General features: G+C 33.2%; 1 protein-coding gene across 1 annotated transcript; it reads right to left on the bottom strand.

Moving 5' to 3' along the window:
- Nucleotides 1–312: 312 nt before the first annotated feature.
- XKR3 (XK related 3) lies at nt 313–14,292 on the bottom strand. Its single transcript, XM_040999402.1, has 3 exons — nt 13,946–14,292; nt 3,216–3,463; nt 313–944 (listed from the first exon to the last, which is right to left on the bottom strand). The coding sequence occupies exons 1-3, from the start codon at nt 14,290–14,292 to the stop codon at nt 313–315; spliced, it is 1,227 nt and encodes a 408-aa protein (XP_040855336.1).
- Nucleotides 14,293–15,267: the final 975 nt, after the last annotated feature.

The raw sequence follows: 15,267 nt of genomic DNA, 5'->3' as shown, positions 1-15,267 counted from the left end.
GTTAAAAAGCCTCATAGGCAAAATTGAGGTCTGACATTAGGAATTCATAAGATATTTGGCAAGTGATTAACAAGAAAAGAGTAAAATATGTTAAAATTATACATTTTTTCTTGTTTAAATCATGTTCAATTCTTTCTTACAGCTTTATGCAAATCTTCCATCTTATTGCTTGTATTGTGAATAGCATTTCTTGGATATAACATACCAACACCTTTATTAAAAAAAAATGAATTCTGTGCTAAGTTTCTGATAGTTCTTTTAATAGACTTTGCACTAGATGATCCTAGGTAGTCACTGTGATTTCTGCTGCTTTTAAGAATGTTTTGGCAAGTCACAAGAGCCTGGGCATAAATACTCATAGAAGATGAGCATAAATCCAATAGATAGTACATAACTTAAGATCAGTTGCACAGCAATGACTGTGTCACAACAATTCAATAAAGTTTTTCTGCCATCATACCTGAAGATCAATACCATTATCATATTTTCTAAAAACCTTGGGATGTAATGTAGGGCTCTATGAACCCCTTTCTGTCTCTTGTCAATAATTTCCTCACTTGAAAACTTCAGTTTCACTGGTGACCAGCAGGAGAAGTCAATGGTCGCATATAGTAGAGTGATTAGCACAAGAGTACATTTTGGATGTGATTTCTTTCTCCTGCTGCGAGAATGATGAGCCCCTCTTCTCCAAAACTCCAGCCATGGTGCCAAAAATGATATAGAAAATGTGACTAATATAAAGTACATACTCTTTAGCTTTAAGGATATGATGAAAAGTACCACCGTCACAACTCGTGAGGTAATCTCCAAGCTACGCCATATCATGATGTGCAGATATTGTAAGGGGTGTAACTTAGCATCATCGTACTTGATCTGGATGGACAATATATTGCAGAGAATGGCACCATATGTGACCGATAGCAGAGAAAATGTCGTCAAAAATGCTGTGAAAAATAAATACAAAACTTTTAGAGACTTTCTGATGTAATTTTTTCAGATTATATAAAATAAAAACATTACCAAATATTTTCTTTTTATATAATATAAAAGGGTTTTTTTGTGTTACATATGTTATTAATAATCTGTGACTGGAACCAAAGTAAGTACGATCCTATACTTCTAATTTTACTTGAGAAAACATAAGCAGATATGAATATTTGTTCACGCGCACATGGGCACAAAGGCGTTTGCTTCAAGTGAATAATCCATCAGAAAGGAACTATAAAAGTTCAATTCTGAAACTATATATAATGATAGACAATTTGAAGAATTTATAATTCAATTTTCACATTTATAAGACATGCATTTAGCATTATTACCAGTGGCTCTGTTCCTTATGGAAAGTTTAGGAGGAGATGAGAATACCAAAGACAAGGCTGATGCAACATGAAAAATACTTAGGCCAAGGTTTTATCAGAAACTACAAAAAATTATGGAGTCAATATGAATCCTAGAGTCAGAGTGAACCAATGTAACTGATTGATGGGACAGGAAGTAAAGGAAGAGGAGTAGATAATGCTGCAGAGATAAATTTATAGTAAGTTCACTTGAGAGAAATAATAAAATTCCATCAAATAGATATGTAACAATGCATACATGGATATTAAATAAGCAGACAAAAGAGTGAATTGTCATTCCTCAGATAATTACATGAATATATAAGTTGCATTTCCACATTACTTAGACAGTGAGTGATGCCAGTCCCTTTATATCTTGAGAAGTGTAGTCCAAGTGGACTCCAAGTGTGATATTATTCCTCATTGGATTATGAACATTGAATACATGCTATAAAAATTTAATTTAAGAAAGTACATTTTAAAAAGTCACTCTGAAGTTCAGATTAAAACATAGGTAAGTGAAAGCAGATATTAAATAATTTTAAACTATTTCTGAATAAATTGGAAATATGTAGAAGAAAATTATAGATTACATTTTCAACCATCTATCATTGGAAGAAAGTAAATTACAGATTCAACCATAATATACTATAGGCATGAAGATAGCAATTAATATTTTGTGTTAATTTTAGCATCCATTAAGGATTTCATTTTTTTTTTCCAGTAAGGTACTCTGAAGTTTAATTCCCACTCTAATAATGTACAAGTAAATTGTCTAATTTACTAAGCAATTCCATTTCTTTAATTGCGTATTAGGGACACTATCAAATATGTTATGTGGTTATGGGCAGGGTTAATGAGATAATACAAATAGAGTATTTGGCTTGCCGTCTGATTTGCATTAAGTCTCTTTTCTTCCTGTTATTTATGTGTGCTTCCAGGGAGAGGCACTGTACACACCACATAGAAGATTTCATTTCTTAAAAGTTTTATTGAATTTTTTGAAGAGGCTGAGTTCCACAGGGAAGGAAAGGTGAGAAGATTTTTCATCCACTGGTTTCACCAGTAGTTGCAAGGCCAAAGGTTTTTGCCAGCAGCTTCTACTGGGTTTCTTATGTGGGATCAAGATTTCAAGGAGTTTGGGATGCCAGTGCTACATTCTCAGACCATGTATAGAGAGCTGGATCAAAGGTAGAACAACCAAGAACTGAAATGGAAATGCCATGGAAGCCAGTGCTGAAAGCAAAGTTTTGTTTGTCCATACTGGCCACAATCTCTTTTTTGTTTTGTTTTGTTTTTAGCTTTTAAGAGAACAAAATGGATAAAAATGGGTGCAATGTTTCAAGTAAAATTTTTAAAAAGGAAAGTCAATTTCTATAAGTACTTACCGTTATCTGGTATAATTCTTTCAAGCAAGGTTTGTGTAGGTTTACCATGAAACACAAAACCAGTTAAAACAGTGTGTGTGTGATGGGTGGTTGCTTTCAAAAGCTCTAGAAAAATCTGTACTTTTAGGAAACATTTAAGTCATAATGCTAAAATTCAAAATGAAACTAACATGAAAACACATCAACTCCAAAATATTTTGTTATATCAAATGTGTTCAGGCTTATTGCAGGGTGGCAGAATTCAGAGCTGCTGAAAGAGCCAGCCCATCTCAAGGGGGGGGTTTTTTTTTTTTTTTTTTTTTTTTTTTTGCAGGTGTAGACATCTTGGGCCATCCTCTGAAGCACATTGTGATCTGGCATTACTCAACTATATGTCCCAATACCAAAATTCCAATTTGTGTCACCACATTACTGTTCTCTAGCTACATAGGATGGCATTTCCCTACATTGTTTTCTCAAAAGGCTCTCAGCATAAGCCAGCTAAACTTACCTCTGCTTAGAGGCCATTTTCTAATATTAAAAGTGATATATAACTGAGCAATTAATTGTGGAGCAGAGCACATAAAGGCCTGAATCACAGACATGCATTTGAAACTCTTGCATTGTACAATGATATCACAAATTGAGACAATGTCCTCCTTTTCCAGCATCACATTTATTCCATTATCTTCTTTATTCTTTTTTTTCTGCTGCTTTTTTTTTGCCAACTTAATATAATTTATAATGATTTGTAGACACCTGTTAAAATTGAGGAACATTAAGTATTAGCATTTCTTGATTAATATTGTGCAAAATTATTTCAAAGTTTATTATTAATCATATCCCAAAAGTAAATATTACAGTATCCACAAATCAGACCTTGTTAATAATCTCTTATATTGTTTTCCATATTGTCACTAAATTTCTCATTTGAATCTCAAATGAGTCATGGCAGATTAGAACATAACCATCCTGAGAGTTGAACATTGGCTCAATTGTTTCATTCTCTACATCCAAGAGCCATGTCATAAGTGTACTTTTTTGAGGCTTGATGGGTCTACTTTCTGTCCATATCCCTTTTAATGGCATGGTAAAATGTCTTAGTAGACCTCAATCTACAGGGCCCTGCAAGGATCTGAAACACCAGGAGAAACCATCTGGTTTCAGATGAGCATTATTTGAGGCCATGTGGGAGTGAACCAGGAGATGGAAGACCTTTCTATCTGTCCTGCCCTCTCTATGAAATTCTGTGTCCAAAAAATTAAATAAATTTTCTTTTAAAAAGAAACATAAACGATCCTTTCTTTTGCCAAAATATGCTTGTGCTCCTTAATTATTTTGTACGTTTTAATATGTAAGTTGAACACTTTAGGGATGCTTAATTTACACCATGCTCATGAAACTTCCTTTGCTGAAAGAAAGCTGCAGTTTAAATATGCTCTAATTAGGTAAAATCCAATATTTTATAAATATCCGATGATTCAAGCATGTCTCAAAATTGATCCACAAGGATAAAAATTATCTTTCAACCAAATCTCATACTTAAATTTACTAATGTGACTTAATCTTATTGTAAACTCATTTAATTCTAGCCTTAAAGTTTAAAGAAATGTTAATTAAGGCCCAGCAAAATGGCCTGGTGGCTAAAGTTCTCACCTTGAACACTCCGGGATCCCATGTGGGTGCTGGTTCTAATCCCAACAGCTCCAGTTCCCATCCAGCTCCCTGCTTGTGACCTGGAAAAGCAGTCAAGAATGGCCCAAAGCCTTTGGACCCTGCACCCACATGGGAGACCTGGAGAAAGTTCCTGGCTCCTGGCTTCAGATCGACACAGCACCAGCCTTTGCAGTCACTTGGGGAGAGAATCAAGGGACAGAAGATCTTCCTCTCTGCCTCTCCTCCTCTCAACATATCAGTAACCTTTCGAATATTCAATTTCATGGCAGTTAATGAGGGGTTTCAGTAACTTAAGCATAATGAAGAAAATAACATTTTCTTAAAATTACAACAGAGGGCCCAACAGAAATCAAGATATTCTGAAAAGAAAATGCAAAGTTTTGCATGGAATCTACATATTTATATCATTTATCAGACAAAAATAAGAAAGCAAAATAATGTTAAATAGCATTAAAAATAGGATCCAGAGCTAGACCAAAAAGTTAAATGTGTTGGAGATTTAGCATATTTGACTTGGCCTTCTGCATATCCCAGTATTACACATGGGCATTTCTATCCTGATTCCTGCTTTGTCCAGGAATACAGCAAAGAATATCTTAAGTCTTTGGGACCCTACACCGTTAGGAGAGATCTGGAGCAGGGTTCTGGCTTTAGGTTGGCCCAACTCTGATATTTCGTCTGTATGGGGAGTGAATCAGCAGATGGAAGCTAGCTCTGTTCTTTTCACTTTTGATGTAACATTGCCTCTCAAATATGCAATCTAAACGCAAATGTTTAATATTCTAAAGAAAATGTACCCCAAATATGGTAATGTGAAATACTACAAGGAAATGACAAATAGGGATTTAAATATTTTCTGTTCTCCTCATAAACATTTGAAAAGAGAACAAAGCATTACTAAGTTGTGAAAAATTCAGAAATGATATTATTAATAGTAAAAAAAATTGACCTCACAGAGATGTTCATATGATATTTCATAAATGTGGTTCACACATATTTGGAATACCTGAATTTAAGGTACAATATAATACAAGTCACCACACATAAATTTGAGCTCTCTGAAGCAATTCAAATGTTTTAAAATGGAAATAAGGTAAGTTAAAAGTCTTTTTTATTTCACAAATTTTGGTAATCTAATTTAATATAATTAACCTGTGGATGGAAGTTCTTTATGTCTCTTCTCCCCATTAATCATAATTTCCAATAAAAACAAATGTAACCAAATAAATTTTAAAAATATATAAACCAATACTAAGAATCCTAAGAAGTGTTACAAAATGACCTTAAAATAAGTGAATTTAAAAGTTTTTATACATTTTGACAAGTATGTGAAGCAGTTGTGCACCTGATTAATAAAATATCTTGTCCCTTCAGAATTATTCTAAAATTTGATAAGCATGAAACCATCCACTAGTTCTCAATTTCATAAATATTATAAATACTGGATGACTAGAATGAACCAAAGAATACTTTATCTTCCTTTCTTTTTTCAAACACTTAAAAATCAATATTAGATAACTGTAAATGACAGAGTTATGAATCAGGATATAGATCTTAACATAGTAGGAAAATAATTTTTCATGGTTAGTGTTTTTCACTTTTGTGATTCTTAAGCTATTTCTCTTGTGGTTTCTAAACTCTCTTTTGAAGTCACACAAAGCATTCACTAAAGTGTTAGATAAATTCCTGAAAAAAAAAACCCACAAAATTCTGAACTTAGTATGTAAATAGGATATTAAAATTTATGTAAATTTGAAACATCTGAGAAATGGAATATAAATTCATGTTAGTTTTATTAAATAATATATTAATTTATCAAATTAATCCACATAATGACCAATGCCCCTTTCTTATGCTTGATTTTGGCTGATGACAAGTTTATTCTAGTCACTTTCCTTTCAATCCAGCATCCTGCTAATTCATTCTTGGAAGCCCAATGACACATCTGCATTCTAAGAGAAAATTCATCTCAAATTCTGATCTCCTTGACCCAATCTGAGCCAATGCTTACAATGGGAATTTGGAGAGTTAGCCTGTCAGTGGAATGTCCCTTTATTTTGTTATCCCTTTCAAGCAAATGGGGAAAAAAGGAGATCACCTAAGACGTCAATAGACCAGAGATGGATTACACCCTTGATTGATCTTATGACCCTTATGTATTGTCAGGAGGTAGATGTTCCGTGTTATGAGGCAACCTTGTCATAGACAGAGTTAGCTATTCAACTTTCAAGAATGTATGAGAAGAAGTTTCAAAACATAATTTTCAAAAATTAATGCAAAAAACCTTAGTCATTTATAGAACATCATTAGATTCTTAACTTTAGCTGCTGAATAGCATCCTGAGTAGATAACATTTTGGTGGTATTAATGTTAACTTCTCCCTGCAGAAAATGTAATATATTTAGGCTGTTTTTCTTGAGTAAGAGTTTCAATGTCTTAAAATAATTGATGTTATAAAATAATAGAATCCCTTAAAGAATGTTCAGTGTCTTAGAACTCTGCACCACTTGGGAGATCTGCTGAATTTCCTTAGTTTGTGGCTTATGTTAGCTACAGCTGCTACTGTCCAGCTTGTAAGAGAATTAACCTGTTTATTGGAAGTTCTTTCTCTGTCTCTTCTCCTCCCAATTAATCATAATTTCCAATAAAAACAAATGACTCTTGAAAAAGAAAAAAAAGAAAAAAGAAGAAGAAGAAGAAGAAGAAGAAATCATCAGGCCTGGTGTGGTTGATTGACAGCTAACACTTTGGCCTTGCACTCATTGGGATCCCATATTGCTGTTGCTTCTAATCCTGTTAGCCCTGCTTTTTATGCAACTTCTTGCTTGGGACCTGGCAAAGCAGTCAAGGATTGCCCAAAGCATTTGGACACTGCACTCATATGAGAGATCCTGAGGATGCTCTGTACTCTTGGTTTTAATTCCAGTTAATGTGGCCACTTGGGGAGTGAAACAGTGGATGGAAGATCTTTCTCTTTCACTTTTCCTCTCCTTATATCTGATTTTCCAATAAAAATTAATAAATCATTTTAAAAAATCATCCTTAAAACTTTGCATAACTCTTGCAAAGTGTCATTTCGCTATATAGGAAGGGAAAAGGAAATGACTTCTTCCATCGTTTCTAAGTTGTGAAATGTTTTGAGAGCTAAAGTGCATGTTGGAAATCATGTTGTGTCTTGGAAGGTATATCATGTTTTATAGATCAACTTGAAAAAACAATCAGGAATTGTTTAATCACAATTGAATTTTTTGTGTGAGAAATAATAGTCACTACGGATAAATTGGACATAAAACAGATTGACAAAATATTGCAGAATTGTTTCTAGATTGCATTAAATGCTATGTCAGAAATTAAATATAAACTATTTAAAAGTAATAGCATCAATATCAACCCTCCTGAGTAATTACTGTATAATCATCTATGAATCAACATTAAGAAAATCCTAAGAAATGTATTCACTAAAAATTCAAGAGTACTCCATAGCCTTTAATGGATTAAGGAAAAGACAAAAGAAAACTTTTAAGTCTTCTTTGAAAAGACAAATAAAACATACCTAAACATGCAGGATACAATATAATAGTTATGAAGACAGCAGTTTATAGCTGCAGTGTCTACTTTTATAAGACTCAGGACGATCTCAAATATATAACTACATACCTTATAAAAGTGGGACAGCAAGAAGCTGAGACCTCAATTATGGGAAGACAGCAATTTTTACAGAAGTAATATCTTGTTCTTTGAAAAGATAAAAAAAGTTGTGTAAAGTTTTATCCAGATTAGGAAAAGCTAACCAAAAACTCTCAAGGATGTAGGATGAGAAAGCAGAAGACCAGGTAGAAAGAGCTGTGTTGCTACAAATGGAATAATCCTGAAGAAATGAACACTTATACACATATCTGTGAGCAAGATGGAGTCATAAGGAAATAGAATAAATAGGTTACATTAAATAGTAAAAATAAATCCCATTACAGAAAAGAAGATCTAAAGAGAAAATGAAAACATTTAACAGGAATGTTTTGAACATATTCAAGCTATTAATTGGAGAATATTAAGAGAAATTCTCCTCATTTGTGTTTTATTAGCTATAAAAAAGAGAGGGAGAGGGCCTAGTGGTGTGGCCTACTGGCTAAGGTTCTCGCCTTGAATACACCAGGATCCCATATGGTCACTGGTTCTAATCCTGGCAGCTCCACTTTCTCTCTATCTCTCCTCCTCTCTGTGTATCTGACTTTGTAATAAAAATGAAATCAATTTTAAATTTAAAAAAAGAGAGGAAGAAATAAGTTACTGGTAGGTATAAGGAAAATTGAGGATCCTTGTATATTTGGCTAGGACATAAACATCTAGCAAAATCATGGAAAACAGTGTGAGTCTCAAAAGCTTTGGGGTAGAGATAATTATCATTTAAAAGAATACATATATGTAATTTACAAATAAATTATATATTTTATTAATTATATATAATATAATATGATATGATATAATATGATATAATATAATATATGGACTCTCCATTATTGCAGCATTATCCACATTGTGAAAGTCTCAAACAACCTAAGTGTTGATCATTAGATAAGCAAAATGTGGTACATTTTTATAATATGAAATCTTACTTTATAGGAACGGGGATAGAGATGTTGTCATTATTTAAAGGGAAGGAAGCCATGATCAGAAAGACAGTCACATTGTATCACTCATATGTACAGTCTGAGAAAAGGGTAATATAGAAACTAAAAATGTGTTTGGGGTTTCTACAGAATGGGATATTACTTAGGGAGAAGCAGGCAATTCTAAATTGCCACTTAACAGATTAGTTTTTTTAAAAAAACATGATGGATTATGAGGAGTGGAGGGTAAATACGGATGCTGGCAAGGAATTACTTGAAGCTATGCAAAGAGATTATGAAAAATAATTTAAAGAAAAACAATTTGAAAATAATTTTGAATGTTTCAACTATTTATTAATTTTACTATTGTGGAAAGACAATCACATTTATCCTGATTGAAAAACATAAGAAAAAGCATAATGAACTGCCTGCTGAGATTGGGAAAGAGAAAATTAACAAACTGAGGTAACTAGATTGATAAGGTTTGGTTTAATGAATGAAAGAATTATAAAAGGATAGTCATCACAATATTATTTAATACAGACCACCATAGTACAAAACAGCAAGCATTTCAAAATATTTATGAAACTCCTGAAAACTGAATCTAAATAAGTTTAATATATTCAAGACAAAACTGCTTAAATTTCTAAAAACTTAAGGTAATATTTCATTAAGTTTTTAGATTTGTTTATTTGTATTAGAAAGTCAGGTATATAGAGAGTAGAAAGGTGGAGATGGAAGATTTTCCATTTGCTGATTCATTCACCAAGTAGCCAGAATACCTGGAGCTGTGGCAAATCAAAACTGGGAGATTGGAGCCTCTTCTGGGTTTCAGACACATGATTAGGGTCCAACAGCTTTGGACCATTCTTGACTGATTTCCCAGGCCACAAGCAGGGACCTGGCTGGGAAGCAGGGCCATCAGGATTAGAACCAGCAGACATATTTAATCCCAGTGTGTACAAGGCAAGTACTTTAGCTGCTAGGCTACTGTGCTAGCCCCATAAATATTTTTAGGCAGAAGACAACAGTAATGTTACAATACTATTTATAACAATTAGTAAATGAAAATAGTTGCTATATTAATCAGCACACAATATGAACTGCAGTTCACCCGCACATTGATAATCTGGAAACCTTTGTAGTTATTATTCACCTTAAATGACTCTTGTGAAAAAAAATCTACAATTTTAAAAGTAGTAGAAGGCAACTTCTTAGAAACTGTAAAAGAAGAACCAAAATGATGAAAAAGGTACTAATGATGAACATTATAGTCTTTTTAATATACATGCACAAATTCTTACAATCTATTACAATTACAAATCACATCATATAATATGAAGCATCATAAAATGTCATAGAATGTCATCTTGTTGCATGTTATCTATAAATTTTTAACAGCTTGACTTGATAAAGAAGAAGTGGATGAATTGTGTCTGGAATGTTAAGCTCACCCAACGCTATTGCCAGAAACTGAGGTGGAACTCTACTGAAGATAGTATTTAAGTGAGGCAAAGCCCAAGCTCAAGGCTGAGACCTGCTGTTGAGAGAATATACTGTGCAATGGTCCAAATAAACAAGATTGTATGTGTATTAGGAAATCATTTAAACAGCCACATAACTGGCTATTGTTTATGTGATTCATTCGCCAAATAGCCACAATGCCTGGAGCTGTGGCAATCCAAAGCTAGGGGACAGGAACCTCTTCTGGGTTTCCCACACAGGATCAGGCACATTCTTGACTGGTTTCCAGGGTCACAAGCAGGAAGCTGCTACTTATTGATCATCAAACACCAACTGATTAACATTGACATCAAATATAGATATCAGTATTTGTGCCACACCAATTCCTTAATTTGACTTCTCATGCATTTTTATAAAAGATTGAGACAAGGGCCCTTCTGTGTGAATCTTCTTGAAAAGTGAAGGGCATCCTTTTGGATAAACTGCATTTGTATTTTTTATGATGTTTATTTTCTATTTTTTAAAATCTTATATCAAACTTCCCACACCCTATTAATGTCCCTGTAGGCAGTGATACATTAATAATATGTACACTACAAATGGTATCATCAAAGATTTTAAATTAGGAGAGGAAGTAGATCCTTATCACAATGTATAAATGATAAAAAACATTTACAATCAAAATTGTAATTTAGGGTAAGAGAACAGATTTGTAAAACCAGATTGAAATTTAAACCAGCATATTTCAATGATGTTCTCTAAAAAAAAAGTGAAAATAAGCATCAGCTTAGTGAATTGGAAGCAATAAACTTCTGCATATCACTTTATAAAGTGTTTTATGCTTTACTGGATTATTTTTTCTCAGAGTACAAAATAGTATCTCAAGAGATTATTGCTAATATGACTATTGCATTTAAAATTTATGGAGTATCAAAAGTGAATTCTGGTATTATGTTTTAACAATATCACAAATGAATTCTGATATAATCCTGTTTAAAAGGGAAGATAGTCAGTTGCATGTCAAACAGATGCTTGTCTGAACAAAAAAGGATTTAAAGTGAGAAAAGCAGACTGTATGAGGATAAAAAACAATAAAAAAAGAAAATGAATATAGTAATTTTTGAGTCTTCCCAAACACACAAGTCCACATGAAAAGTTATAAAGTTTATTTATTTTTACAGAAAAAGATCACTCTGATTAGTATTTGTGACTTTATAAACATGATGTATTTTATTTTTTGGTCAAAATTAGCTTGACATTTTCATGCTAGTCTGTGGTTTGTATTTTTTATAGGACTTCTCAGATATTTTATTTTTTGTCACTACTCATTATTTCTCCTATTTTTGTCAAGATCTTATATGTTGAGCTTTGTTAATGTTTTGTTCTTTTTCAGTTATTCATAAGTAATTTCTCATACAGAATAATGAGTTAAATATCATATTCTATGGAAACTGCTACTCAGAAATGGGGCAGGAGAGCAGAGAAATCTTCCATCTCCTTAGAATGCATAACAGATAACTTATAGACAACAGACTCGAATCAGCATTAGACAATGGTAAAACTGCAAAGGCATACCGGGGGAATTGAGCGATCTTGACATCTTCTGAACAGGAGGTCATATGCACAAAGTAGCAGGGGACACCAGAGTAGAGCCGGTGGACAGGAGGAGGCTTGTATCCCAACCCTGGAGACTCCCAGTTCCTCACCAAGCACTATCAGTACAGGCACAAATGACTACATCCCAACTGCCAGAGACCATGTGGAATTGGAGTGCTTTCAAAGACTAAGAACTCTGAGGTCTTCCACCTCATTTGGATCTCCCACATGGAATGGAAGAAGCCCAAATCCTTCCTCTCAGGATCTAAATCACTGGAACAACAGCCAAGAGCCCTGAGCGGTCCACAGAAACAGAAGAACAGTATATTTCCTTTGGGACTAGGGAGAAGAGCTTTTCTAGTTCTTAATTAATTCCAACTTTGTATCCCCACACTTTTGCAATGACCATTAGTGTTGCTCCAGAGGCCCTTCACCCGAATACACATACACACACAAAAATAATGCAGAACAAGGAAAGCTTAGAACCAGACAGGAAATGGTCAGCATTGACTCACACATTCCATACTAGGTAGGACACAAAATTAGTTACTCCTCGCTAAGGTAGTAAAGATTTTTCTGCACACCGCTCCTTAAACTGTTCTGCACCTCAACTGTTGATGTATGCCTTGTTAGCATTATAAGCCAGTTTAGACTATCCTAAAATCTGCCAAGTTCTGCAAAATTATGTTTCAACGCTATAAACTGCTTAATAGTAAAATGAAAATAGACATGAGAAAGCTGAATAGTACTCTATAGCCATTTTAAGGTCATAGCAGATGGTTCAACGCTATAAACTAAAATGAAGTGTCAATAAAGTAGTCAAAGGATGTGGTTAAGAACTTGCATTTTTTAACATATTGGTTATTCAATACCATGTCAAATAATTCCATAATGTTGTAGATTGTTGTTGATGTTATGTTGTGGATTTTAATTGATTGGAATGATATTCTGCCAGCTCTTCAGACCGGAGATGGTCTCCCCAAGAAATAATTGAATTGATCTGGATAACAAGATTCTGGGCCCTATGCTTGAAATAAAAGAATGTTGATTGAATTTACACTGTAATAGTGCACCAAGGTGGAGCAATCCACTATGGAGGGAGGGTGTGGGAAGAATTTGGGGAAATCCCAGAGCCTATGACACTGTCACATAATGCAACAAAATTAATAAATATATATATATTCTATAGAAACACAAACTTTCTTCAGATCATATAAATCTTTTGCCTTTTCTAAAAATAATAAAACAAATTGGGCACTGTGCATTGTTACAATGTGATGGAATCCTATATGGGTCATGTGTACGTGTCAAGGATCCTCAGTTTCCTATTACGTTCTGCTTATCCATAAAAGAAACAGTGAGTTGCCAAAATCTTCAAGTCCTATGCACAGAAGAAGCTCTTGGCTCCTGGTTTTCTATTGGTTCAGCTCTACTGTTTGCATAGTGAATCAGTGAATGAATAATCATTCTGTTTCTCTGTCTCCTTACATGTCTAATTTGGTTTTCTAGTAAAACAAATAATGTTTAGGACTATTCTGTTGTCATAATATGGGGAAAAATAGTTGGTGGAAGGACCTTAGAGGATGGAGTGGGAAAATCCTAGACCCTGTACAATTGTATCATAAAATTAAAATAAATAATTTTTACTGTTTTCTACAGATTTGAGAGGATGCACAACAATGTGTACCTCAGTGTATGGTGGGGAGTGTTCTGGCTTGCAAAATTTTGCATGGGGTTCCTATTTTTATACACACATATTTCCTTTTACATACAATTATATAAGCGTATATGTTAAGCTAATCACAATTATATTATGCTAAATTATATACTTATGTTATTAGTCTCCTTGTTATAGATTTGTTTTCTTCTAACAAAACTAATTTATAGTATCACTTACCTCACAATAGGTCCTAAAAAAAGAATGTGTGAAAAAACTAAGACAGCCCTATTTCTGGAAAAGTCCATGTCAAAAAACATCAGTGTCACTTGGTCCAAAATAGCTTCAATGATTATGATGCCAATGGTAAATGACATCAAGAATTTTTCATTATTCCGCCGATAAAATTCAAACATGTATAAAGCAGAAGCAACCTCACCGCAATAGATAATAGTTGAGAATAAAATGCTAAATGGAAAATTTATGTGAGATTTGGGGTCTTGGATTACAATTTCTTCTAAAGCTAAAACTCCAGCTGTTTTTTCTCCATCAAGCTCCTCTGAGTCTGAATCAGTGCTTGAGGTCATGTTAAGTCCAATTCTTCTCTATCACTCCAATGAAGTCTGGAATTTCATCCAAATAGCAAGAAATAAACTGTGAACACATCATAGTAAAAATAAATAAATAAATACATAAATAAACAGGAAACATCAATTGCTTTTCACAATTGAATTGTGTATAGTATTAAACATACAGATTTTCATATTAAAGAGCTATTCATTTCTTATCATTTTTCATTCTACACACATTTCAGGCAATTTCTACAATTCATGAAAAATATAAGGTATTCTTTATGTATACATATACAAAGAATATGTAGGTTTTTTATGTATTTTATATCATTATCATGGTCAAATAACAAGATTCTGTTTTCAAAGAATGTTTAGGTTTTGGATATTCTATATTGAATTTTTTTCTTTGATGCAATCTTATGGGTTCTTATTCATATTTTTTATTTTAAGTAAGATATAGCATTGGATAAAAAAATGAAACCAAGATATATCAATCAACTGTTAGATTCAACCTTAAAATTTTTATTTAATTGCTAGTTATTAACTGGTTAAAAGAAAACCCAGAAAATGACCACAGACCTACTTTAAATTTCCGAATGAATTGATTCATTGCTCTAAATGAATTCATTAAAAAGTGATGAAATTAAGAAATATTCATGAGTTGGAAAAAATTAATAGAGAGCAATAAGATCTTAATTCTTATTTCATATTACCTTTAATACTCAAGAAAAGCAACAAGATGAACAGGGTATTTTACTTTGCTGATTGTTTCCCTTGCTGTACAGAAGCTTCTTAGTATGATGAGGTCCAATTTGTTTATTCTGTTCTCAAATGCTATTGCTTTTTTGGTGTCCTTTTTAGAAAGTCAGGAATTACTCCTAGGTCTTGCAGGGTATTTCTAACATTTTCTTGCAAGAGTTTGAAGGTTTCTGGATGTAGCTTTAGGTCTTTTATCCATGTAGATTGGATCTTAGTGTATGGTGATAGATG

Source organism: Ochotona curzoniae, unplaced genomic scaffold (assembly GCF_017591425.1).
Source record: "Ochotona curzoniae isolate NIBS_2020 unplaced genomic scaffold, NIBS_Ocur_1.0 scaffold_1837, whole genome shotgun sequence".
NCBI lineage: Eukaryota > Metazoa > Chordata > Mammalia > Lagomorpha > Ochotonidae > Ochotona > Ochotona curzoniae.
This window is presented reverse-complemented; position numbering and strand designations above follow the sequence as displayed.